General features: G+C 43.3%; 2 protein-coding genes across 8 annotated transcripts in view; one reads left to right on the top strand and one right to left on the bottom strand.

Annotated features, from left to right (window-relative positions):
* Positions 1 to 1,729: 1,729 nt before the first annotated feature.
* Positions 1,730 to 8,100, top strand: Gm35549 (predicted gene, 35549). The gene is made up of 3 exons (NM_001363262.1): positions 1,730 to 1,784; positions 2,947 to 3,037; positions 7,524 to 8,100. The coding sequence occupies exon 3, from the start codon at positions 7,526 to 7,528 to the stop codon at positions 7,949 to 7,951; it is 426 nt and encodes a 141-aa protein (NP_001350191.1). The 5' UTR covers positions 1,730 to 1,784; positions 2,947 to 3,037; positions 7,524 to 7,525; the 3' UTR covers positions 7,952 to 8,100.
* Tcaim (T cell activation inhibitor, mitochondrial) overlaps positions 6,829 to 24,256 on the bottom strand; it is a 33,412-nt gene continuing 15,984 nt past the window's right edge. For 6 of the 7 annotated variants that reach the window (XM_006512172.4, XM_006512174.4, NM_001013405.2 and 3 more), the window contains 6 exons: positions 21,168 to 21,290; positions 19,463 to 19,560; positions 18,815 to 18,906; positions 13,895 to 14,133; positions 12,096 to 12,227; positions 9,421 to 11,017 (listed from right to left, as the gene is read on the bottom strand). In XM_006512172.4, coding sequence (XP_006512235.1) covers positions 10,777 to 11,017; positions 12,096 to 12,227; positions 13,895 to 14,133; positions 18,815 to 18,906; positions 19,463 to 19,560; positions 21,168 to 21,290 — 925 coding nt within the window. In that variant the 3' untranslated portion in view covers positions 9,421 to 10,776. Of the gene's footprint in view, positions 11,018 to 12,095; positions 12,228 to 13,894; positions 14,134 to 18,814; positions 18,907 to 19,462; positions 19,561 to 21,167; positions 21,291 to 24,256 lie in introns of all 7 variants that reach the window. The other variant, XM_006512173.4, reaches the window with a different exon arrangement.

Genomic DNA, 24,256 nt, shown 5'->3' with positions numbered 1-24,256 from the left:
AGGTCACAGAAGCCCTGAAATTGGCAAAATAACTTCATTGTTAGTAGAAGTAGCTTCACTGATTTAGAAAAAGAGAGGTGCACAATGCTCTGGCCACTCCTTGAACCCGTGTGTCTGCCAATGTTCTGGCCGTTCCTTGAACCCAGGTGTGTGCCCACTGCTGCACCTCACTGCCAGGTGTTTGTGATATTGGTTGCTAAGATAGAGTCAGAAAATCTCTCCAGCAACCACAGCCAATCCGGAGTTACTGCACCTGCATTAGACTCTTTCCTTGTTTCCCTCCCATACCCATTTCTTGAGAAATCAATCATTTTACATTGTTTAGATCTGGAAATCCCCTACACTCCCTTCTCCTTTCCCCCCTGAGGGCCTATAAAACCTGGGACCCCTTTCCCCTCAGGGTCGACTCCTCTATCCCTGCGTGGGATACAAGTCATCCCCAGAGCTCTGGCTTTCCCTGAATAAAGCCTCATGTGGTTTGCATCAAGCTTGGTCTCTCATGAGTTCTTGGGGGTCCACTATTATCCCGAGGCCTGAGCGAGGGGCTCCTCTCGGAGTCTTTCAACCTAACCTAACATAGCTTTAATTTTAAATTATGTATTCGTCCTCTGACCCAGAGACCAATGCATATGCATAAATGCTAATAGGTTGAAAGCAACCATGTACAATAAATGCCTGCCATAAATGCTAGAAACAGCATAGTTATTGTTAAGTGAATGATTGCTTTTCTTAGTGTTTCTGGGTCAGATGAAGTCAGTAATGTTTAATCCTGTGTAAAACTGTAAAATATCTCTCATTTTTTTCTCCATGTGGTGTTGTATATGCTGGTCCATAAAAGAGAGAGCAAAGCCCTTAGAAACATACATGAAAGACAGACAGATTCACAAGACCGCAGTCAAGCAGACTTTACAACAACAGACAGGAGAGAGATTGAAGACAGAGGGAGAAGTAAAGAATTCTCACTCTTGGTTAAGCTTCTCCAAGGCTTTGATTTTTTTTTTTTCCTTAATGTGACACTGATGCATTTGGGGTATTCTGAGGTTATTACTAATGTGTTTAAATTGACAAAAAATTTCTCTGAAATTGTCTTTTTGTTTTCTCCTAAGTAGAGCAGGTTGAGCATGTTTTCTGAAGAGGATCGGCAGTCTACACTGGACTCTCCAGATGTATCTGCCCCTGGTTATGCTGTCCCTTTTATCTACAATAAACTTTCTCCTTCACCATATTTAAGAGCGGTCATGTTCTTTTCCTTTTTTATTTTTATTTAATTTTTTTTTCATTCAGCACCACTTGCCACAGGATAGACATGAATGAGGCTTGGAGAGTTTGGGCTACCCCAGGTCAGAAGCAGCTTGCGTTGCACCTAGGCTCAAGTAGAGTCTAGACAGATGCTCGTAGGCAGGGTCTTGTTTTGATGATGACAAGGACACGAAGAGGTGTGCGGTGAGTGGTGACTGGGTCTGCGTTAAATATATACTAACCTGCCATGTTCCTGCCAGGTTACATGGTTATGTTCTGGAAGAGAAGCCATGTAGTAGACTGCCATAAAGCAGAAGCTATGGGAAGCAAAGGCAGTGCCAGGCTGACCTCCAGGTTGCAACCATCGTGCACAGAAACAGAGAGGCCCAGAGAAGTGGAGTGTGGTTCCCAGGAGGAATCAGACCTGACCAGATGGAATGCCTCTCATAACAAAGACCAGGTTGCTAGGACACCAGGACACCCAGCTTCTAACACAAGCTGTCCCTACAGACTCACCACCCAAGAACCTCCCAGTATTCCTACAGGTCAGCCATGTGGGCCTGAGAGGCTGGAGTGGAGTGTATGGCAGGAAGGAGGCTCCTTTGCCTGTGCAAACAGAGGCTCAGAGAATGCAGTCAAAATCTTGCTGGTTGGCCTGGGTGATACATTAAATAGAGTACCTTGAAACTACTCAAGGCAATAGCTGCTGTTTCCACTCCGAAGAAAGCAAAGCCATTGCCAAGCTCTCGGGAAAGTTTACAGCCCTTCTTGCACCTGCTCCAGGGCAGCATTCACATACTTCCTGAACCTCCTGTTGCTGTGAGAACAATTGCTGACTTATTTATTGTTATTATAAGTCTTGAACTCCTAATCCTCCTGCCTCCACCTCAAAGTGCTGAGACACAACTGTGCCATGTCTGGCTCTCCCTCACTTTTTTTTTTTTAAAGATTTATTTATTTATTTATTATATGTAAGTACACTGTAGCTGTCTTCAGACACTCCAGAAGAGGGTGTCAGATCTCGTTACGGATGGTTGTGAGCCACCATGTGGTTGCTGGGATTTGAACTCTGGACCTTTGGAAGAGCAGTCGGGTGCTCTTACCCACTGAGCCATCTCACCAGCCCCCTCCCTCACTTTTATTGATAGCTGTTTTTGTTGTAGTGTTGGAGTCTCAGAGACAGCAATGTTGCAAGGCAAAAAAGCTCTATTACAGCCAGGCCAACTTGCTCTTCATGGGAGTAGGAGAAGAAAGTGGCCCTCAGCTGCAGCAGAGGGAATCTTTTATAGGTTTTTCATGACCTTTGTAAGCAAGCAAGGCCTAATACAAAAGTGAAAATTTGGTGGTTGGCATTTAACACAAACACATTGTTAAAAAATTGTGGTTTACCAGTTTCAAAAAGCTCTGCTTTTCAAGTCACATTGACCTAATTCTCAGAAGGTCTTTGTGGTCTGTTAATATGAAAAACAGTTTGAGCAGTAGAAACATAAATCTCATTTTACTTAAAAAAATACAAATATCAAGATCATGGAAGCAAGACAAAAGGAAAAAGGAAGGCCCTCTTATCTTTAGTAGATGAAGTAAATTATTCAACTCATTTTGAAAAACTCATACTGATGGCCTTTTAACATTTTCCTTCTCATGGCTTCTACTTAGCTCCTTCCATGTTCAAGTTCGTAACAGTCAGTCAATCCTTCTCTTGTTTAGACGATTATGGGGAGCCGACAAGAGAAGACCACTCAGCCGTACTTTATAACCAAATGAATGTCTTGATTCCAGTTGCTGGGACGATACTCAGGTATTTGGGACCCAAATGTAGCCTGGGTGTTTAGAGCAAGGGGTTTTTAAAGGCGAAACTACATCTTGTAATCTTGCTTGGCAGCTTCAGGGGGAGGTTTTGCACAAGCAGGTAGTTTAATAGAAGCTAAGATAAATTAGCCTGGGCATCTTGAACTCAGATTCCTAGAATAGAGTTAGGTAATTTTCCAGAGAACTTTCCATCACAGATACAAAAACCTAAAATGACCTTAACAAGAACACAAGATGGAGGAACCTTTGCACTGCCTTCCCATCACACCTGCTTCTCCATCTCTGATTCAGAGCAAAATGGCACATGTAGGGCTCAAGTGCTGAGACTGAGCCACCTAGAGAGTGCATGGAGAAAAGGCTCTGTAAGGTCCACAACACAATTATGCTTGGAACCTGTCTTAGTTAGGGTTTTACTACTGTGAAGAGACACCATGACCAAGGCAACTCTTATAAGGACATTTAATTGGGGCTGGCTTACACATTCAGAGGTTCAGTCCATTATCATCAAGGCAGGAAGCATGACATCATCCAGGCAAGTATGGTGTAGGAGGAACTGAGAGTTCTATATCTTTATCTGAAGGCTGCTAGTAGAAGACTGACTTCCAGGCAGCTAGGATAAGGGTCTTAAAGCTCAAGCCCACAGTGACACACCTAATCCAACAAGGTCACACCTCCAAATAGTGCCACTTCCTGGGCCAAGCATGTTTAAATCATGACATCCCACTCCTTGGCCCCATAGGCTTGTTCAAACACATGAGTCTATGGGGGCCATATCTAGCCATAGCATAATTGAAAAAGTACATTTAGTCCAACTTCCAAAGACCCCATAGACTACAGCAGTATCAACAATGTTAAAAAGGTCCAAAATTCAAAGTCTCTTCTGAGATCCATCCAATCACTTAACTGTAATCCCTGAATCAAGACAGGTGACCAGCTGGGAAAACTCCAGACTTTGTATCTCCATGTCTGATGTCAAAGCAGTTTTCAGATCTTTGTTGACTGCAACAAACTTCTTTTCCTGGGCTGGTTCCACTCCCTGTTAACAGCTTTTCATAACCCACGGCTTTGGAATCTCAAACATCTTGGGCTCTCCAAGGCAACTTCAACTTCACAGCTTCTTGTTGCAATGTCTAGGATCCACACATGGTCTTTTGGGTTTCTCCAAAGGGTTTGCATCACTTCTCCAGCTCTGCTCTCAGTAGCACTCTAAGCTCAGGTTGATCTACTCCTCTGCTGCTGCTGTTCTTGGTGATCATCCCATGGTACTGGCATCTCCAATATGTGGGGGGTTTCTGCTGTAACTAGGCTTCACCAATAACCTCTCATAGGCTCTCTTCATGGTGCCAAGCCTCAACTCTTTTGCATGACTCTTCAGTCCTAGGCTGTCAACTACAACTGAGTCTTCATCTTCCATGGCCTCTCACAGTGCCAAACCTCAGCTTCAAAACCTCTTCATGACCTCTTCAGGCCTTCAAAACCAGTACCACCTGGGTGACACTTACCAGAACCAAGAACAGCTGCAGCACGAGGTACAACCTTGGCTATCTCTGGAACACAGCTTCTTTGTGCTCTCAGAAGATTTCACCTCAGTGATGCTCTGAGAATGCACTGAGATCCTCAGTGATGGTCTCTTCTTAAACACCTCTAATTTCTTAGCTCTAGCTAATCAGTTGTCCCAGTAGTACCATCTATTCTGGTCCCTAAAGCCAGAGCCATATGGCCGAAGCTGATGACTTCTGCTGCTTGCAGGAGCTGGATGGAGCATGGTCCCCTTGTTCTATTACATTGTCACTAGCTTTCTGTTTTCCAATTCCTTAACTGCCTAAGCTTGACTGTCCTAGATCTTCCTCTGTAGATTGACCTTGAATTTAAAGATCTGGATGCCTGTCTCCTGGGATTAAAGGTGTGTACCACCATGCCTGAATCTAAATTTAGCTGGGTAGGATCTTGCCCTGAAGTCCCACTCCCTTAATCTGCTATCTCCTAGAACACAGGATTCAGCTCCATTTCACTTCCTGGTGCCCCTTTGATACGCGAGCCATATATATTATATTTTTCCTTTCCAACCTTGCTATGCTTGTACAAAATGCTCTTCATGAGACTTAACGAGAGAACAAAGTCTGCTGGGCTTTTTTGAGACTTCCTTTGTCAATGTAACTAGCATAAATCCCTTTACCTTAGCCTCAGGTAGACTCTTCAGACAAGGGCAAAAAGCAGCCAAATTTTTCACCAAAATACCAGAAAAACACCCTCTAGGCTGCATACTGAAATTCTTCTCTTCTGAAACCCCTTGGGCTAGGTCTGCAAGGTTCAAATTACTCATAGCAACAAAGTCTTCCATTTTCCTACTAGGTTAGCTCATTAAGCCACATTTAAAGCATTCCACTGCTTTCCAAATCCACATTGTTCCAAACAAAAGCATGGTCAGGCCTATCACAGCAATATCCCAGTCTCTGGTACCAACATCTGTCTTAGTTAGTGTTTTACTGCTGTGAAAAAAACCATGACCAAGACAACTCTTATAAGGACAACTTAATTGGGGCTGGCTTACAGGTTCAGAGGTTCAGTCTATTATCAAGGCAGGAACATGGCAGTATCCAAGCAGGTATGGGGCAGGAGGAGCTGAGAGTTCTACATCTTCATCTGAAGGCGGCTAGTGGAAGACTGACTTCCAGGCAGCTAGGATAAGGGTCTTAAAGCCCACACCCACAATGACACACCTACTCCAACAAGGCCACACCTCCAAATAGTGCTGCTCCCTAGGCAAGGCATATTTTCTTTAATTTTTTTATTAGGTATTTTCCTCATTTACATTTCCAATGCTATCCCAAAAGTCCCCCATACCCTCCCACAAAGCATATTCAAACCATGACAGAACCCCTTTTGCCATGTAAGGAACTTAGTTACAGGTTCCAAATGCATGGTCATTTTTTTTATGTGCCACTTTGCTGATTATACATAAGCATGTCTTATAAAATTTAGCAAAAGCAATGTGGAGAGGGGTGTGATGGGAGGGCTTTCCTTGGTTGGTAGCCTTGAACTCACTATGTAGTCCAGGCTGTTCTCAACTCCAACCTCAGCCCTTTGAATCCTGGGATTGTGGGCGTGTCCATGACACTGTTTCTGTCTTCGCTCTGTGCCCTATTTTTCATGTTTTAAGCTACAGTTATTTAATCATTGTTGCTTTCCTTCTAAAAGGAACTTAAGGAATGGTGACCAACCTGTTCAAAGAATATAACAGTTTATTGTGTAGAAAATATTAGAAATTTAATCATTTACCTTCCATTTAAATTCCTAGCATACATACATAGATAACTGAACTGGGTCAGAAAAATAGGTAAAATATGCTTAGTATACAGTCTTCCTCCATTCTTGGGATCGGCACCAGAAATTGCAGCGAACACTGAGTATATGCTTGGCGTCCTAGTATAAAATAGGATGGTATTTACATCCAGTGCATTCTCATCTTCTTGAATACTAAAAGCCATCTCTAAAGCACAGTGTAATAAATGCTGTGGAGTCCAGGAAGTAACAAGAAAATGTCTGTATATGTTCAGTACATCCATACATCTTATTTAGGTTTCTATTGCTATGATAAAACACAATAACCAAAAGTAACTTGGAAAGGAAAGGATTTATTTCAGCTTACAACTTTCAGGTCACACTCCATCACTAAGGGAAGTCAGTGCAGAAACTGAAAGACCCCCATTTCCGGGGAGACCCTGGCTCAAGTCCCTGGATGAGCCGACGCCCCAATAACTCGAGAGAAACCATTCTTGATGCAATATCGCATGAGGTTTATTCGGGAATCAGCATGTTGAGGCCGAGCTCATAACCCGCACAGGGACAGAGGAGATCGACCCCCAGCAGTTGCAGTCGAGGGTTTTAAAAGAATAAACCGCAAAGTTAGGGGAGGGTAAGACCATAAAGAATGGGGAAGCTGAGTAAACATAAGAATGGGGATGACGAATTACAGCTCATCTCTCACGGAAAGGTTACAGGCTATCTTTGGCAAACATTCTTGGTCCCTTACACAATGGCCCTTACAAAGTCAGGCGCCTGGGTGGGTCACCCAGTGGTCATCGTTCTCTCAGGCTGAAGGTGAAAGAACAAAGAACTCCATGCTGGGCTTTGTTTCTAGGGGTCTAAGAAACACATTGAGTTGGGGGGTCTTACAAAACTCAAGGCAGGAACCTCGAAGTAGAGGTCATGGAGGAATGTCGGTACCCCAGAACCCTTCTATATCATTAATCAAGGAAAAGAATCTGGGCATGGTGGCGCACACCTTTAATTCCAGCACTTGGGAGGAAGAGGCATGTGGATCTGAGAGTTGGAGGCCAGTCACACAGTGAGTTCCAGGACAGCCAGAGATAACACAGAGAGACCATGTCTCGAAAAAAAAAATCGTAAAAGACTATTCAAAAGTTAAGAGCAGCTTTTACCTGGGTCACATGATCCCGTTTTCTCCGTTTTAGATATGTCTAGGAGTCAGCTTGAACAGGAGAAGAAATCTCTAGATTCTTTTGTCTGGGTAAACGAGATCACTGGAGAAACCACCTTTCCTCCAGGGGAGGAGACCACACCTGCAACCTCTGGAGAGAAGCGTCAGGCAAGGTCGGGGTCTCTGCGAGTGAGCATGCCCTGCGCTGCGGCTGTCCACAGACCTGCTTCTCCAGTGAACCCCGAGGCTGCAGGCAGAGGCCCCGGGACAGGAAGCTTGCTTCTACCCGACCTGTCCCTGTCCCGAGCTCTGTCCCCATCAGGGGGCGCTCTGCCGACGCAGCACCACTTGGGAGCGTCCCCTCCTCTGGCAGCGAGGCTTCCAGCCAGCCCTTCTCTGCCCTGGGCCCTGTCCTGCAAGCTAAGGAATGTGCTGACAAGAAATAACCGGTTTTCCTTTTGAGCTAGGAAGTGCCAAGGAAGCGGCCGCCTACCCACACCTGCAGAGCTCTATGAAGGTCCCATCAGCTCCACCCTCAGAAGCACAAGTTTACAGGAATCCGCAAAAATATCTGCTTTCAGACCCAATACAAACTTTTCTGAGATTTTTTTTCAGATTGCCTTCTACGGCTTTCTTTACCTCCTCAGCTGTCTTGACACTTTGAGGGTGAATACCGCAGTTTTGGTGCTGGAGTCAAATCACCTGTGGGACAGAAGCAGGCCTTGGGTGGGATGAGAACAGGCCAGGGTGAGTGGGACCCACTCGCTGGACACTGGGCACACTTGGGAGTGGAAAGGGGCTGAAACCTGTTTTTCGGGTTAGCACTCCACAAGCTTCAGGCCTGTGCTTATATTGTCCCTACTATCTTCCAGTTCAAGCCTAGGACAAGCCCTCATGATGTCAGAGTTCCTTGAAAGGTGGTCACCTCGGTCTCTTTCACCATTCTCACTATGTAGACCAAGCCACCTGACTCTGCCTCCCAGTGCTGGGATTTCCAGCTTTTAGTAATGTTTTAATTTAATGTGCATGCATGTTTTGACTGGATGTCTGTCTGGATGCCATTGCTCTTAACCACTGAGCCATCTCTCCAGCCTGACCATGCGTTTTTTGACCACACCTTCCTGTGCCTCTTGTGACGAAGACTCTGGACAAGGGAGCATTGTGAAGGCTGGCATCTGGAAATGGAGGGTTACAGAGGCTGCCAGTGATCAGCACTGGAAGACCTCCTCCTACCAGAGCAAAAGGATCCCAGCCAACTATTGGCAGCATGCCCAGCCATCTGCGCTCCTTCCCACTCCCAGGGTGGCTTCAGTTGGCCGCAAATACAACCTGTATAAAATAAGGAAAACTTCTGGGGAGGGTACCCAGCTAGGAAGAGCTTTAAGCTAGCTAACAAGCACACCAGACGCATGCTCAGATCTGTGTATGGGTCTGCAGAGACACTAAAGGCTTTCAGGAAATAACAGACCCGTTACATTGCTTCTTGACTGGATGCTGCTGTGTTTTACAAGGTGTCCACACAGACGGAAAACTCTCCTTCAAAGGAAATAGGTAATTACATAGAGACAAAGGGCCAAAAATGAAAGCAGGATTCTTGCCCTGTAACAATTGGGCTGCAACCATTTGGAGCTCCTAGTGACCCACAAAGCTTTATATAAAAGGCCAGTCTCAAGGCAAACAATACCGTAATGTAACCCTCTGGGCTTGAGACTGAGGCAGGTCTGCCTTTGATGCTTTTGATCAAGTGACTGCACACCAACCACAGTGTCAGGCTCCTTTGGAGACCGTTTGTACCCGAGGCTTCACCTGCACCCTCTGTTGTGGAGACAGGACATACATCTGCAATGAATCATCTGCAAAGGATCACGTCTAATAACGTCCTACCACTACAGTCATGAAACTCAGCAGCTGGAAATCCTGGAACGCAGCTGTGTGGTGGCCAAGGCTTGCTTTATTATGTAACAATTAGTTCTGAGACAAATCCAATACAACACACATTACAGCAGATTCCACGTTAGCTGATATTAGACACGGTACAATCCAAGCAATTTTCTAATAAATGTCAGGTTTGACGGCCCCACCCCCCAGACAGGGTTACTCTGTGTTTAACATCCCCGGTTGTCCTGAAACTCACTTTATAGACCAGGCTGGCCTTAAACTCACAGAGATCCACCTGCCTCTGCTTCCCAAGAGCTGGGATTAAAGATGTGTGCCACCAAATCTACTTAGGGACTGTTTCATAAGAGTATTTACAGCAACATTTGTCACATTAGCATGGGTCAAAAGCCACAATGGCACACACAATCCTTTTATAAGCCATTTCTTATTTTGAACATACATTTGAACTGTTTAAATTAATGATGTTTCATAAAAACCCAAAACATGAAAAACTGATTTTAGCATCTCCTTTGTTCTAATGTACTGTGGGTCTACTCTGAACAGAGAGCAGGCCTCTCACTGTGCAGGAGACAGCTGAGCACAAAGGAGGCCATGCTTCACCTGAGAGCGAGCCATAGCACAGGGCTCTGCCTGGGCCAGAGCTGAAGAAGTGAAGAAAGCTTTTTAAGGAGCTTCAGGCTAAGTTATAATCCTACATCTTACTCATCTTGAGGATGCCTGTGCCCACCAAGTATATGCTCCACTGATACTTTAATTGGTAGAAGAAATCATGTATTTAAGTTCTCTGTTACTGATGCTTTAGTAAACTTGTATCAGACAATGTTAATAGTATATATTCAATAGGGTTTTAAAAAATCTTTCTCTTAAGCAAAATTTGGTTATTTAATTTTTAATTTGGTTATTTAACTTTTAATTTGGTTATTTAACTTTTGCTACTTGCCAGTCATCTGTCTTGAATAACCGTCTATTACTGGCTACAAAGTGTGTGTGTGTATACGATGTAACTATGAAGGTGCACATTAAACTGTGTTGCATGTAAAAATGGAGTCCCAGTCCTAAAGAGCTATACTGAGCGAGACCAACTTACATTACTCACATTTATTCTATAAAAATATATGACTCTTACAGAACCTTCTATTGCATATCTTTAAAATAGTTTTTTTTCTTCTAGTATCTTTTGCCTAGCCATCAGCATCATAAGTCTAGGGGATAAAACCTTTTAAAAGCAAGTTTCTTAGCATAAAATCACTAAAAAGAAAACCCTCCCCACTTTTATAGCAGCAGTTAGACACTTTGTTCTAACATGTAAATACTAATGTTATATCAAACTGAATTTAAATAAATTCAACAGTTTTTCATTTCTTCAGAAAATAAAACAGATATCTGTGTTACTTCATGGCTTCTCCTTTCTTCCAGTTCCACGGGATGCACAGGTCTCCATCTTGCATAACAGAATAGAAATGTGAGACGCAGAGGTGCATCCCATGCAGATATGGCAGCGACTGTTCAAGAAGTCTCTTACAGCAATCCACCATCTGTCTGCTAGAAATGCTGGGCTCTTTATACAACTTCTCCAGAGAAAACTGCTTTGTTGAAGCCTGTATCAATTCATTTTCCATAACTTTTAACCTATTAAGTAAAAAAGCTACCATAAGTTATTACTAAATAGAAGACAGAATATAAACATATTCTTAAGTGTTGGGGTGATGGTACACTCTCTTTATAAGACAGTCATGTGAAAAGACATGTCAAGAGTTCCCCTGAGCCCAGTGCTGGATGGTTTATTTTTACTCTTCAAGTATTTAGTCAATCTTTTTAGCAGCACAGAGGTAAAAATAATACACAACTTTTTCCTAATTTTCAAAAATTCATTATTTTTAATGTTTTGGGTGTTTTATCTACATGCATGTCTGTGGACCACCTGTGAGCTTGGTGCCCTCAGACAACAGAAGAAAGCGATAGAATCCTGGAATGAGAGCTACAGACGGTTGTGAACCACCATTTGTGTACTAGAAATCAAAGGTGAGTCCTCTGAAAGAGCAGTCAGTGAGCACTAAGCCATCGTTCCAAACAAACAATACATAGCTTAAAAAGCTTTTATATACCTCCCTCAGCCACTGCTAGAGCCTAAATGAAAAAACTGACTGTCTGTCTATCCTTCCATCCATCCATCCTCCCCCTCCCCCCTCCCTGAGATGCTGAGATCAGGCTGTACTGCCCTATGCTGCTCATCCCCTCTCACTCATTTGTCTGAACCTGCTATCCATCTGTCTGCCCATTCTGTCATATGGACTCACTCCTACCCTTTCTCCTTTACACTGGACACAACTCTACAGCTTCAAAGCTGTGAGAAGGAAACCACTGGCTGTCAAGTGGTTCAAAGTACAAACAACATGGAAACAGGACTACTTGTGAACTATAACCACTTAAACAGCACTAGAGAGATGGCTCAGTCCTTTCGAACACTTGTGGCTCTTCCAGAGATGCAAGTTCAAACCCCAGCACCCACATGGTGGCTCACAACTGCCTGTAACTGCAGCTTCGGGGGTCCAATTGACCTCTTTGGTCCCCACCGATACCAACAGACATGACACCTACACGTGAATAAAATAGCTAAAATGCAGGCAATGCTCTCTGTTGTCTGCTTGGACGTCAGGCCTCGTGCATCAGGTGAGTCCTGAGCCTCCTGGAGGCGGGCAGTACTTACTTCTCCCTTCTAGTCATGTTTTCTCTCGCCTGCTGGGCTTTGGTTCTCATGAAGGACTGCAGGCTTGCTGGATCTGAGAGGGCTGGGATATCAAAATGCCCGAGTTCATGCAAGCTTGGCGCATACCTGTCACTGAAATGGAACGTGTATTAATGCATTAAGGGAAATAAAATATCACCACCTCCAAAGACAATACTTTTTTTTTTTTTTGGTTTTTCGAGACAGGGTTTTTCTGTATAGCCCTAGCTGTCCTGGAACTCACTTTGTAGACCAGGCTGGTCTCGAACTCAGAAATCCACCTGCCTCTGCCTCTGAGTGCTAGGATTAAAGGTGTGAGCCACCACTGCCCGGCTTAATACTTTTTTAAAATTGCAAGTGACTGAAAAGTAATCATCAAAATCCACCTCAAGCCGGGTGTGGTGGTGCACGCCGTCAACCCCAGCACTTGGGAGGCAGAGGCAGGCGGATCTCTGAGTTTGAGACCAGCCTGCTCTACAAAGCTAGGTTCAGGTTCCAGGACAGTCAGGGCTACACAGAGAACTCCTGTCTCAGAAAAATGAAAACAAAACAAAAGAGAGAGAGAGAGAGAGAGAGAGAGCGAGCGCAATACTGATGATGAGGACACAGGACACAGGCACACTGTTCTCTATGACATACATCAGCATGCAGGTAAAGAGCACATGAGTGTGTGCGCGTGCACTCGCTAACATCTCGTGTTTCTATATGACTGACTTCACTGATCAGTGGACATATCTGTGCACTCGCTAACATCTCGTGTTTCTATATGACTGACTTCACTGATCAGTGGACATATCTTCAAAGAATGTTCTAGAGAGCCACTCTTCAGTCTGCTAGTTTGGCTTCTGATATATGCAGAACAGCACTATGAACACAATTCTTTTCACAAGTAGGTGACACACATTTGTTTTGTTTTTGAGATGCAGTTATATTGTTTAGCTCAGGCTGGCCTTGAATTTACAAGGTGATCCTCTTGCTTCTGCCTCTTGAGTACTGGGATTAAAGTTGTACACTACATGCCTGGCCTCCATTAAAAAAAGCCATATAAAATTATACATATTATATACAACATGTATATAATATGTATAATTTCATATAAAGCCATACATAAAATTTATTATATGTTAATATATAAATAATATGTAACATTATATAGTTTTATATACTTATATGAATAGCCAATATATATTGATGATTGTATTTAAATAAATATTATATATTTACGTATAATTATATAGCCATATTACATAATTGTATAAAATTATATAAAATCATGTATAATCATATTTTTATATAGCAGATAATTATATAAGGTTATATATTATTTAGTTATAATCATATAGCTAAATAATAACTATATAATATTACTAACTAAATAATATAGTATGTTATATATAAGTATACAAAATTATCTAACATATAATATATAATTTATATACTATATAAAAGTATACTCATAAAAATATACATTATACATATAATAACATATTATTATATATTTGATATATAATATATATGTGTGTGTGTGTGTTTTTCAGTCTTTATATGTGAGTGTAGTGCCTGAGGGGGGTCAAAGGCAGTGGATGTCTGGAGCTAGCATTATAGGTGGTTGTGAGCTGCCCAATATCAGCACTGGAAAACTGAACTTGAATCCTCTACAAAAGGAGTATCTACTCTTAACGACTCATTTATTTTATTTGATTAATTTACAAGAATCACACAATGAAACAACACCTCAAAGTACTGAAACTGCACACACCCCATCCAGTTCAGATACTCACCTGCTAAGGATCATCTGCAAGCCGCTCAGACTCTGGGGGTGGGGGTGGGGCGGCACCCTGCTTCTCAGCAGCTGGTTGTAGAAGGTGTGGAGGAGAGAGTAGTACTGATCAAGTGTGAGTGCTGGCTGCAACTCTTCGATATAAACCACTTGGATTCCCCCTAGAAGATTGCTTATTTGGGCTTCTAAGGCTGACATTCTCCTCTGAAGGTCAAAATAACTTGGCAAGCTTTCAAAAAGCTATAGTATTGAAAAAGAGAAAGGGAGAGGGAAGAGGGGAGAGAGGAGAGAGGGGAGAGAGGAGAGAGGGGAGAGAGGAGAGGGGAGGAGAGGGGAGGGGAGGAGAGGGGAGGAGGGGGGAGAGGGGAGAGGGAAGGAGGGGAGGAGAGGGGAGGGAGGGAGGGAGGGAGGGAGGGAGGGAGGGAGGGAGAGAGAGAGAGAGAGAGAGAGAGAGAGAGAGAGAGAGAGAGAGAGAGAGAGAAATATTCAGCTTTATATCACTATAACTTTAGGAATCCAATAAATGAGAATTTTTTAAAAAATTTATGTTAATGTTTTTCTTTTTTTGACAAGATTTCATTATATAGTCCTGTCATTCCCGGAGCTAGTTTGATAGACCAGGCTGGCCTCAAATTTGGAGGATCTCCTGCCTCTGCCTCTGCCTCTGCCTCTGCCTCTGCCTCTGCCTCTGCCTCTGCCTCTGCCTCTGCCTCCTGAGTGCTGTGATTAAAGGGGCATGCTACCACTGCCTGACTAAATGAGACAGTTTTAAAAATTATTTTTGTAGATGGAATGTTCAAGTAAAATACAGTAAAAAAAAAAAAGACAATATAATCCTGGAAATACTGATATTGAAAACCAACTATCAGTCTGGGTGGTCTTGGACAGGAACTGAGAGGAAGCTTCAGAGAAAGAGAAAGCCCAAGGAAAAGTCAGCCCTAGGCACTGACAGCCATAGGCTTAGGTGTATTCCACATCCTACGCATTCTGTAAACATTAAACTAATGTCAAATTCAACTGGCAAGCACAATAAGCATTACTGGGCACCCACTGTGTGGTGCCAGCCATAAGCTGCACATGCAGGGTGTAAGAGCCTGTCCGTATTTGCTGAAGCTCACTCTAGAGTCAAGAAAACAAAGCAAGACTGCGCGCTCCAGTGCTGCCCAAGGCTGCCCAGTCAAAGCCAGGCTTACACAATGGCTGCCAAGACTTCACCAAAGTAGACTAGGATTTAGAGACATAGATGTAAGATGATTTGGGGCAGGGGGAAGGAGGGAGAGATCATGTCCAAAAGCAACAAGAAGCCAAGTGTGGCTGGTGCATGGCATGTTTCTCGGTGAGAGGAGAGAGGAAAGGCTGAGGGGGAGGGAGGAAGTCTGGTCAGAGGACCTCGTCCTGGGTTACTTATGCATATGTAGTAAGTACATCCAGGGTCTTTGAGAACTGTAGATTCAAACAGTGTGCACTGCATTTCTGTAACTGGAAGACAGTGCATGTCTCTCAGTGTGAGTGCAGACACACTAGTGAGGCTATAAGCACTCTGTCAACTCTTGTGTGCTTTGTTTACACTGTCTTTTCACAAGTGCAGATCACCATTCGGCACTGAGCAGTGTTCCACCACAGCATCTGCCACATGACCTTCTAGTGGCCAGATAACATAACGGGGCCTTGTCCTCATTTCTGAGCAGGACTTACACTCGAGTACATGAGGACTTCCTCTGCTCTTGGACACTACGGATATTTATGGGTCAGTTTCTACATGACAGTTTTTCATTTTCCAGCATAAATGCCCAACAGTTGGGTCACATGCCAAGTTCATTTAAGTTCATTCAGTTCCTTTAGATGCTGTGTTTCTTGCAGAGTATCTGTCCACTTGATTCATGTCAGCAGTGTAGGACAGCCTTCCTCTGCATCCTCATCATCACTGTGTGCTGCCATTTCCACTCAGCAGTTCTGGTCAGCATGGGGTTAGATAACACTAACTTTTATTTGCCTGTAGAAACTGTTGTCTCAGAGGTGTACTGCTTCAGCCTCTAACCTAGGCCGAGGCCTGGAAACTTCTCACCTCTACAATCTAATCTAGGCCTAGAATGTCTTTAGCTTCTGAGACTTTCTCACCCTTTCTTCTATTTGGACTCAATCTGGCTGGTTCAACGCAGCTATTCTGGTTTAAACTCATCTCTGAGCAGACTAATTCAATTTGGCTTCTCTTGGATTGCTGTGCTTGGCCTCAAACTAACTCTTAACAACCTGTTCTAATCTTATGGCTGCTTCTTATTCTCTGGGTCTTTCTGTCTTTACTTGTGTCTAGCTTGTTCTCTCTTCAATCTGTCTCTGTAAAACTCCCTTCCTCTCCTCTCCTTCCTCTCTCTCTATTTGCACTGCCCCTTAAATAGCTTTCCTTTCCTCTCTCTTCTCATGAAAGTTGGGCTGATCCTATTCTGTCAAATATTTCTCTGATTCATCACTCTTTCTGCCACTCAATTAGACATCACTTTCAAACATGGGAGGTTCCTTCTACAAACTAACTTTACCTTCACAGTTTGGGATTAAAAGTGTGTACTAAAAGCAAGTCTGCACTTCAGCCAGAGGGATTGATGGGGTGTGCAAAGGCTGAGCTACATCATAACTAGAAACAGCTTTTTTTCAGTAAATGCCACAGTCTCAGGGTTCACAGTGTGACTGACTATCCTGCAACAGCCCTCACGCATGCTGCAAGCACCCCAGCTCAGGCCACACCCCCGCTCTGCATGAGTTTGTCAGCTGCACACTCTCTTAGGTAACATGTCTTTGGCATATTTTCTATTTTTTTAAAAAAAACTCCTAGTGTTAAGAGTTCTTATACATTCTAGATACAAAATACCTATTTAATATGTGGTTTGAAATACTAAGGAAAAATTATTATCATTTGGTTTTTCAAGACAGGGTTTTTCTGTGCAGCCCTGGTTGTCCTAGAACTCCTTTTAGACCAGGCTGGCCTTGAACTCAAGAGAGATCTGACTGCCTCTGTCTCCAGAGTGCTGGAATGCAAGGCATGTGTCACTAAGCTTGGTTAAAAATGTATTTTATTTTATTTTATTTTATGTTTATGAGTGTTTTGTTTGCATGTGTATCTCTATAACACATTAGTGCCTAGTAACCTTGAGTCCCCTGGGACTAGAGTTACAGATGGTTGTAAACTGACATGTGGGTGCTGAGAATCAAACTTGGGTCCTCTGGAAGAGCACCCAGTGTTTTTAACCACTGAGCTATCTCTCCAGTCCCTTTACCAAGTATTTTATTTGACTAGATCACCAAAGATGACAGATATGGGCTGGTGAAATAGCTCAGTGGGTAAGAGCACTGACTGCTCTTTCGAAGGTCCTAAGTTCAAATCCCAGAAACTACATGGTGGCTTACAACCATCTGTAATGAGATATGACACCCTCTTCTGGTGTGTCTGAAGACAGCTACAGTGTATTTATAAATAATAATAAATTAAAAAATATATAAAAAAGATTACAGATATGAAGGTAGAAAATAAAACAAAGATATTTGCCAGTGGTGGCACATGGTTTTCTCCTAGCACTCGGGAGGTGGGGGCAGGGGCAGGGGCAGGGGCAGGGACAGAGGATTTCTGTATATTCAAGGTCAGTGTGGTCTACAGAGTGAGTTCCAAGGCAACCAGGACTACACAGAGAAATCCTGTCTTGCAAAACAAAAACAAAAAGCAAAACAAACAAAAAAACACTATAAAAATACTATCACCAACATTTTTCATTTAATGCAAATTAAACTTCACTCGTGACATCATCATACACCTATTAGGGTGTCATAATTAAGGCCCTTGGTCTTGCGAAGATTATATGCCCCAGTATAGGGGAATGCCAGGGCCAGGAAGCGGGAGTGGGTGGGTTGGGGAGGAGGGGGAGGGTGGAGGGTATAGGGGATTTTCAGAGAGGAAACTAGGAAAGGGGGTAGCATTTGAAATGTAAATGAAGAAATATCTAGTAAAAATGAATAAATAAATATCCTTACAAAGCAAAAAAATTTTTTTCATCAAAATTGAAAACATGACTATCTTTGAAATGATCAAATGATATGGTCCAACAATATTACTCCAGGAATTTATCTATGAGATGAAAACTGTATTTCCCGTGTTTGTATAAAGCAGGCATAGTGGCTCATACCTGTAATTCCAGGACACTGGAGGCTGAGGCAGGAGGATTGCCACAAATTTCAGTTGAGTTTAATTTATATAGTTCTAGTCCAGCCAGGGCTATATAATGAGACTCTTTCTAAACAAAACAGAACAACAAAAAACAACAAAAAAAAACCAAACTAAACAAAAATGTTCACATCAGGGACTGGAGAGGCGGCACTTGTTCTTGCAGAGGAGGTGGGTTCGATTCCCAGCACACATAGTGGTTCACAACTGTAACGCCAGCGTCACAGGATCGATCCCACACCTTATTCTGTCCTCCTCATGAACGAGGCACATTTATGGTGTATAGACATACATACACATAAAATAAATCTAAATATAAAATTTAACAATAAAAAAAATGTTCACATCAGCTTTATTTGAGGGCCCGAGCACAGACTCAAGTGTGAGGATCTGAGCCCAATCCCAGGGGCCCAGGGCAGGGAAGAGAACAACTACTTCAGCCTGTCCTCTGACTGCCGTGTGCACACGTGTAGACATATATATGAGTTAAAAAGTGGAAAAGAAAGCTTTCTTCACCTTCAAGTACTAGTTACATGATATTACTAGAAAAGAAAGCTTTCTTCACCTTCAAGTACTAGTTACATGATATTACTAGACTGGAAAACTGGAGCTATGCTTTCAAATGCTGCAGTCTGCTGACATAACAGTGCTGTTTGGCATGAAAGTACACAGAGGCAAGTCACAAAGGTCTGCTTGCTTTTGGCTCTTCCTCACCCTTGTCCAGTGGTGGTGGACATCCATGGTTCCCAGCATCACATGGCCCAGTGCACTCATACCGGAGCGGTCTGTGAATACAACCGTGCATCCTGATGATAAAACACAAACCCTTGGTTATAGCCTAGAGTATTCGACCTTATAACACTGTGCAAATAATTACTTAAACTTAGTGTAAACACTCAGGACTAAATCCAGTAGATCCTAGAGGCTTCTATTATATTTCTGCTTCTTTAAAGGAACAGATTTGAGCTGGAGAGGTGGCTCAGTGGTTAAAAGCATTGACTGCTTTTCCAGAGGTCCTGAGTTCAATTCCCAGCAACCACATGGTGGCTCACAACGGGATATGATGCCCTCTTCTGGTGTGTCTGAAGACTGTGACAGTATACACATATACAATCAACCAATCAATCAATCTTAAAGGAACAGATTTAAACATTAAAAATTTTTTTTTTCAAGACAGGGTTTTTCTGTGTAGCCCTGGTTGTTCATGAACTCAGAGATCTGCCTGCCTCTCTCTGCCTCCTGAATGCTGGGATTGAAGGTGTGTGAGTGCTACCCCTTTTAAGAATTTAACTCTGATAAAGTCAGTTAGCCACTACAATGTTACAGAGCATACATATGTGAAAGAGAGAGAACAACGGTTACCTTTCACATTCTGAAGTGGCCCCGGATTCTGCTGTGCTAGGCGGCTGAGACTGTGCAGCTGGCTGCAGCGATGGGCAACTCCCCAGCCTCTCTGCCACCTAAGCCAACAGACACAACTACATTAACAGCAGTGCCTTGGAGGATGAACAGGTCTCACCCCAACTGCCTACTTCTTGAGAAGGTCAACAGCTGCTTCCTGAAGCAGACACACATCATGCTTTAACTGATTTTACAGTTCCAAGATGGTCATTATCTCTTACATTTTTTAAAAAAAATCATTCATATTATTCTTATTGCTGTGTGTGTGTGGTGGTGGTGGTGGTGGTGGGGCTTATACCACTGCAGTGTCAGAGGACACTAACAGAGTTGGTTCTCTCCTTCCACAGTAGGATCTAAGGACAGAACTCAAGTTGTTAAGCTTGCATAGTAAACACTTTTACCCACTAAACCATCTCTCCAGCACTACCCACACCCTCCTTAAACCTCCATGATCTCTTTATGTAGCTACCTGACCCTGAGGCAAGGTTCCTGGGTATTACAGATGTGTGCTACTATACTATACTTGGTATTAGGTGATTTGTAAACTTTTAAGATTTATTACTGTGTGTGCATGAGGTGTATATGTGTGCACATGTCTGTGTTTACAGAGGCCAGAGGACAACTGTGTGGAATCAAGTCTTTCCTTCCCCCTTTATGTGGGATCTGGGAGGTGGAATTCAGGTCATCATGCTTGGTGACAGGTGCCTTCAGCCACTGAGCCATCTTGCCAGCCCCAAGAAATACTGGATTTAAAAAAAAAAAAAAAGGAACATGAATTATCAGGTGTTGTGATTTGAATAAGACTGGCCCCACAGGTTCACAGATTTGAATGCTCTATCCACCAGGGACTGGCACTATTTGAAAGGATTAGGTGTGGCCTTGTTGGAAGAAGTGGGGCACTGGGCATAGCTTTGAGTTTCAAGCCCATGCCAGGCTCAGTGTCTCTTTCTACCTGCCAATCATGGTGCAGAACTATCAGCTACTGTTTGAGAGTTTTCCTGCATGCTGCCATGCTTCCTTCCATGATAATAATGAACTAAACCTCTGAAACTGTAAGCAAGCCCCCAGTTAAATGCTTTCTTTTGTAAGAGTTGCCTTGGTCATGGTGTCTCTTCGTAGCAATAGAACAGTGACTAAGACACAGGAGTAAAAGCATTGTTGCCATGTCAATGTACTGCAAAGACTTAAAAAAATATGTTGTTTATATTTTAAAATAAGAGGATGGAGTTTGGAGTAGAGCATGATGCTAGCGCATAGACTTTGAACATGTACCTGAGCTACATTCATTCCTGCATATTTGAATGTGTACCCAAGTGTGGAGGTCTGAATGAGACTGGCCTCCATACGCTCATGTGTTTAAATGGTTGTTCACTAATTGGTGGAACTATTTGAGAAGGATTAGGGGATGTGGCCTTGTTGGAGAAAGTGTGCCACTGGGGATGGGCTTACGGGTTTAAAAAGCCCAAGATCTCTCTCCCTCATGGTTGTTGTCTCAACATCTATGCTCTCAGCTATCGTTTTAATGACATACCTATCTGTCTCTTGACTCACCCTCTGAAACAGGTCCCAGTTAGATGCTTTTCTTTCAAGTAAACTGCCTTGGTCATGGTGTCTCTTCATAGGAATAAGCCAGTGTCTGGGACAGATAGGGCATTTTCTTTAGTACCTGATGTCTGAAAGCTGCAGAAGCTCAGACAGCTCATTCTTCAGGCGATCCAGCTCCTTCCGAAGTGGCAGACTGTTCCTCAGCTTCTTCACGGCACCTTTCCCATTGCTACCTAACCAGGACCTAGACCCAAAACAGAAGACAGACTTTACCTGTCCACCAGTACCACACACACATGGCCGCAGATAGGGATCAGAGGCAGAACACATGCCTACAACAAGTGAGGCCTGAGCTCTCTCCCCAGGACTGCAAACCAAAGCAAACCAAAGCAACCAGCATCCCACACACACCTTAAAGCAGGCCCCTGTTACGCTGAATTTTCTTTTTTTTTTTTCTTTTTTTTTTTTGGACACAGGATTTCTCTATGCAACAGAGCCCTGGCTGTCCTAGAATTTGTTCTGTAGACCAGGCTATCCTTGAACTCAGAGATCTGCCTGCCTCTTCCTCTCAAGTGCTGATTAAAGGTGCGTGCCACCATTGCCTGGCTCAGAACTTTACTTCTAGCAATCCTACTTCAAGAGGCTGCCTACTCTTGTTGAATCACGTTACTGTTATGGCAACTTCTTTAAGTATTGCAAAAAATTAAATTTTAATCAGACCAAATTTATCACTAGGCTTTAGAGATGAAACAACTATGAAGAATGTGAAGATTCTTTTAAGCCTTTACCTATGTTTACTGTTGTGAACAGTAAGCAGTTGTAAACCTTGCCGGCTGCATTAGCTCTTTACTCTGCACAGTCACTCAACAGGTGAGGGCACGACTGAGAGCCATGCAGCACCTGAGCAAATATGGGCGTGTGCACAGCTGTAAAAGAGAGGGAATGTGGCCTAAGGAAGGAGTTTCAAGACAACTTGTGGATTCTAACCTGGCAGAACCTCATTCTGCCTTTAATTTTAATACTGGGTTGCAATACCCTATACTCTCAAAGACAACTCCTTCCTCTTTGCCCAGCCTTCTCCTGGGCAAACCTTATCATTCTAGTTTCTTAGCCACCGAGTTCCCAGAGCACACCCAGGTGTGCCGTTTACCACCCTGGGATCCACTTGGTTTTCCCCAGTCCAGTACCCAGCTGAGGTACTGACTCATCTTCATCAAACTCAATAAAATAGGCTCAGTAGAAAAGATGTTCTTATTCTCATTTCTTACAATATTTTCTTCAATAACACAAGGAGAAATAAATGTTAAAGATTGTTTTAAGGATTAGAAAGGGGTAGCTGTCAGAAGATGTACTGAAGGCATCCAAAGCCCTTCCTTGATGATGTCACTTGCTGTGCTAAGAACAGCCAGACACAGGCACACTTTTTATTGCCTGCAGTCTTTGGAAGTCTAGAGAAAGAAGATACTTGGATGGACTCCTGGGGAGGGGAGCTGAAAAGGTAGTATACTGATATTCATATTCTCTCTCTCTCTCTCTCTCTCTCTCTCTCTCTCTCTCTCTCTCTCTCTCTCTCTCTCTCCCCCCTCCCTCCCTCTATGTGTGTTTGTGTGTTCACAGACTGAGAAGGTGGCTGAGCCAAGGGAAGCATCTCAGAGCAGAGTGGGCAGGACCCAAGCATGCCTGTGCAAGAGAAAGCCCCAGCAGCTGAAAAAGCTTAAAGAGTGAACAGAGCACTCACACAGCTCCTCACAGGGGATACCTGAAGAAGCATGGGACAGAGCGCTTAAATGTGCCTAACAATGCCAGCTCTGACATTGGAAGGTGCTTCCATGAATCATTTTGGATGTGAGCTAAAGCATTAAGATGCATTCAGTTTAAAACTTGCCAAACAATGAAATCATTATATATTTATCAAATAAATACTTATCCCAGATATCCAATATGTTGGCGTGCTGGGAATATAGGGGTGACAAAGTCTTCATGTAAAAGAAGACTTACTAAAAGGAGAACAAAGTGTCACAAAAAGATAGCAAGGGGCTGGTGAGATGGCTCAGTAGTAAGAGCACCTGACTGCTCTTCTAAAGGTCCTGAGTTCAAATCCCAGCAACCACATGGTGGCTCACAACCATCCGTAAGGAGATCTGACGCCCTCTTCTGGAGTGTCTGAGGACAGCTACAGTGTACTTATATATAATAAATAAATACATAAAAAAATAGCGAGGACTCATAAATGAATTTCGGCTGGACGGCTCTATACAACGGGTAATGTGGACCTGAACCTAAACCTGTGGTGTGTGGGTAAGAAGGGAGTGTGTGCTGACCACGCAAATTCACCTACAGAAGATCCAGAACATACAGCTCAGGTGGTTCTGCAGAGGGGAGGCCTAGGGTGTGATAAAAGAGAAGAGGGGAGACCATGAGGGCTCTGCAAAGCAGGATGGGGGAAGTGAGGCCTTACTGCTAGGGAAATGTGCTCAGTATTGTTTGATTCACTACTTGGCATATCAATTAATCCTGCTCATATCCCCTTTTAAGAATTCTGAGTTCAAAGCTGAGCATAGTGGTGCACATCTTTAATTCCAGTACATGGGATACAGAAACAGGCAGATCTCTGTGAGTTCAAGGCCAGCTTGGTCTACATAGTGAGTTTTGGGATTGGCACGCATTTTTAATTTCAATACTCTGCAGGTAAAGGCAGCTGGATCTCTGGAAGTTCAAGGCTGGCCTGGACTACACAATGAGTTTTAGCCTAGCCACTGATAATTAGTGAGACCGTGTCAAAACCAAAACAAAAGTGCAGGGATCACAGACTTACTGTCGACTCTGAGGCCCAGTCTATACTGCGGTCCACTTTTAGGACTCTTTCTCTTACAGTACTGCCCTCTCTCGGGAGTGGCCTGGACCTTCTGCCATAAAATTACACTTGCTTAAAGCTAAACTCAAATTCTATGAGGCCTTCTACTGGGTTCATGTAAGTCCCTGAGAGATCAGCGTTCAATCATCTAAAGAGCCCCGTGTAATGCTAAGCAGCTATCACAATGCTAAGTCATTATTAATTTCATCTATGAAGGTGGGAAAGATTCTATTTAGCTAATGGCAAATTCACCATCACAACATGACAAATAGCTACTGATAACTAAACTGATTAATAGTGATCAATTTTCCCTGATGTTATTTCCTGAAACAGTAGTTTATAAAGCTGTTCTCCTT

This window comes from Mus musculus, chromosome 9, assembly GCF_000001635.26.
Source record: "Mus musculus strain C57BL/6J chromosome 9, GRCm38.p6 C57BL/6J".
NCBI lineage: Eukaryota > Metazoa > Chordata > Mammalia > Rodentia > Muridae > Mus > Mus musculus.
Note: the sequence above shows the minus strand (reverse complement) of the source record. Positions and strands in the feature narration are given on the sequence as shown.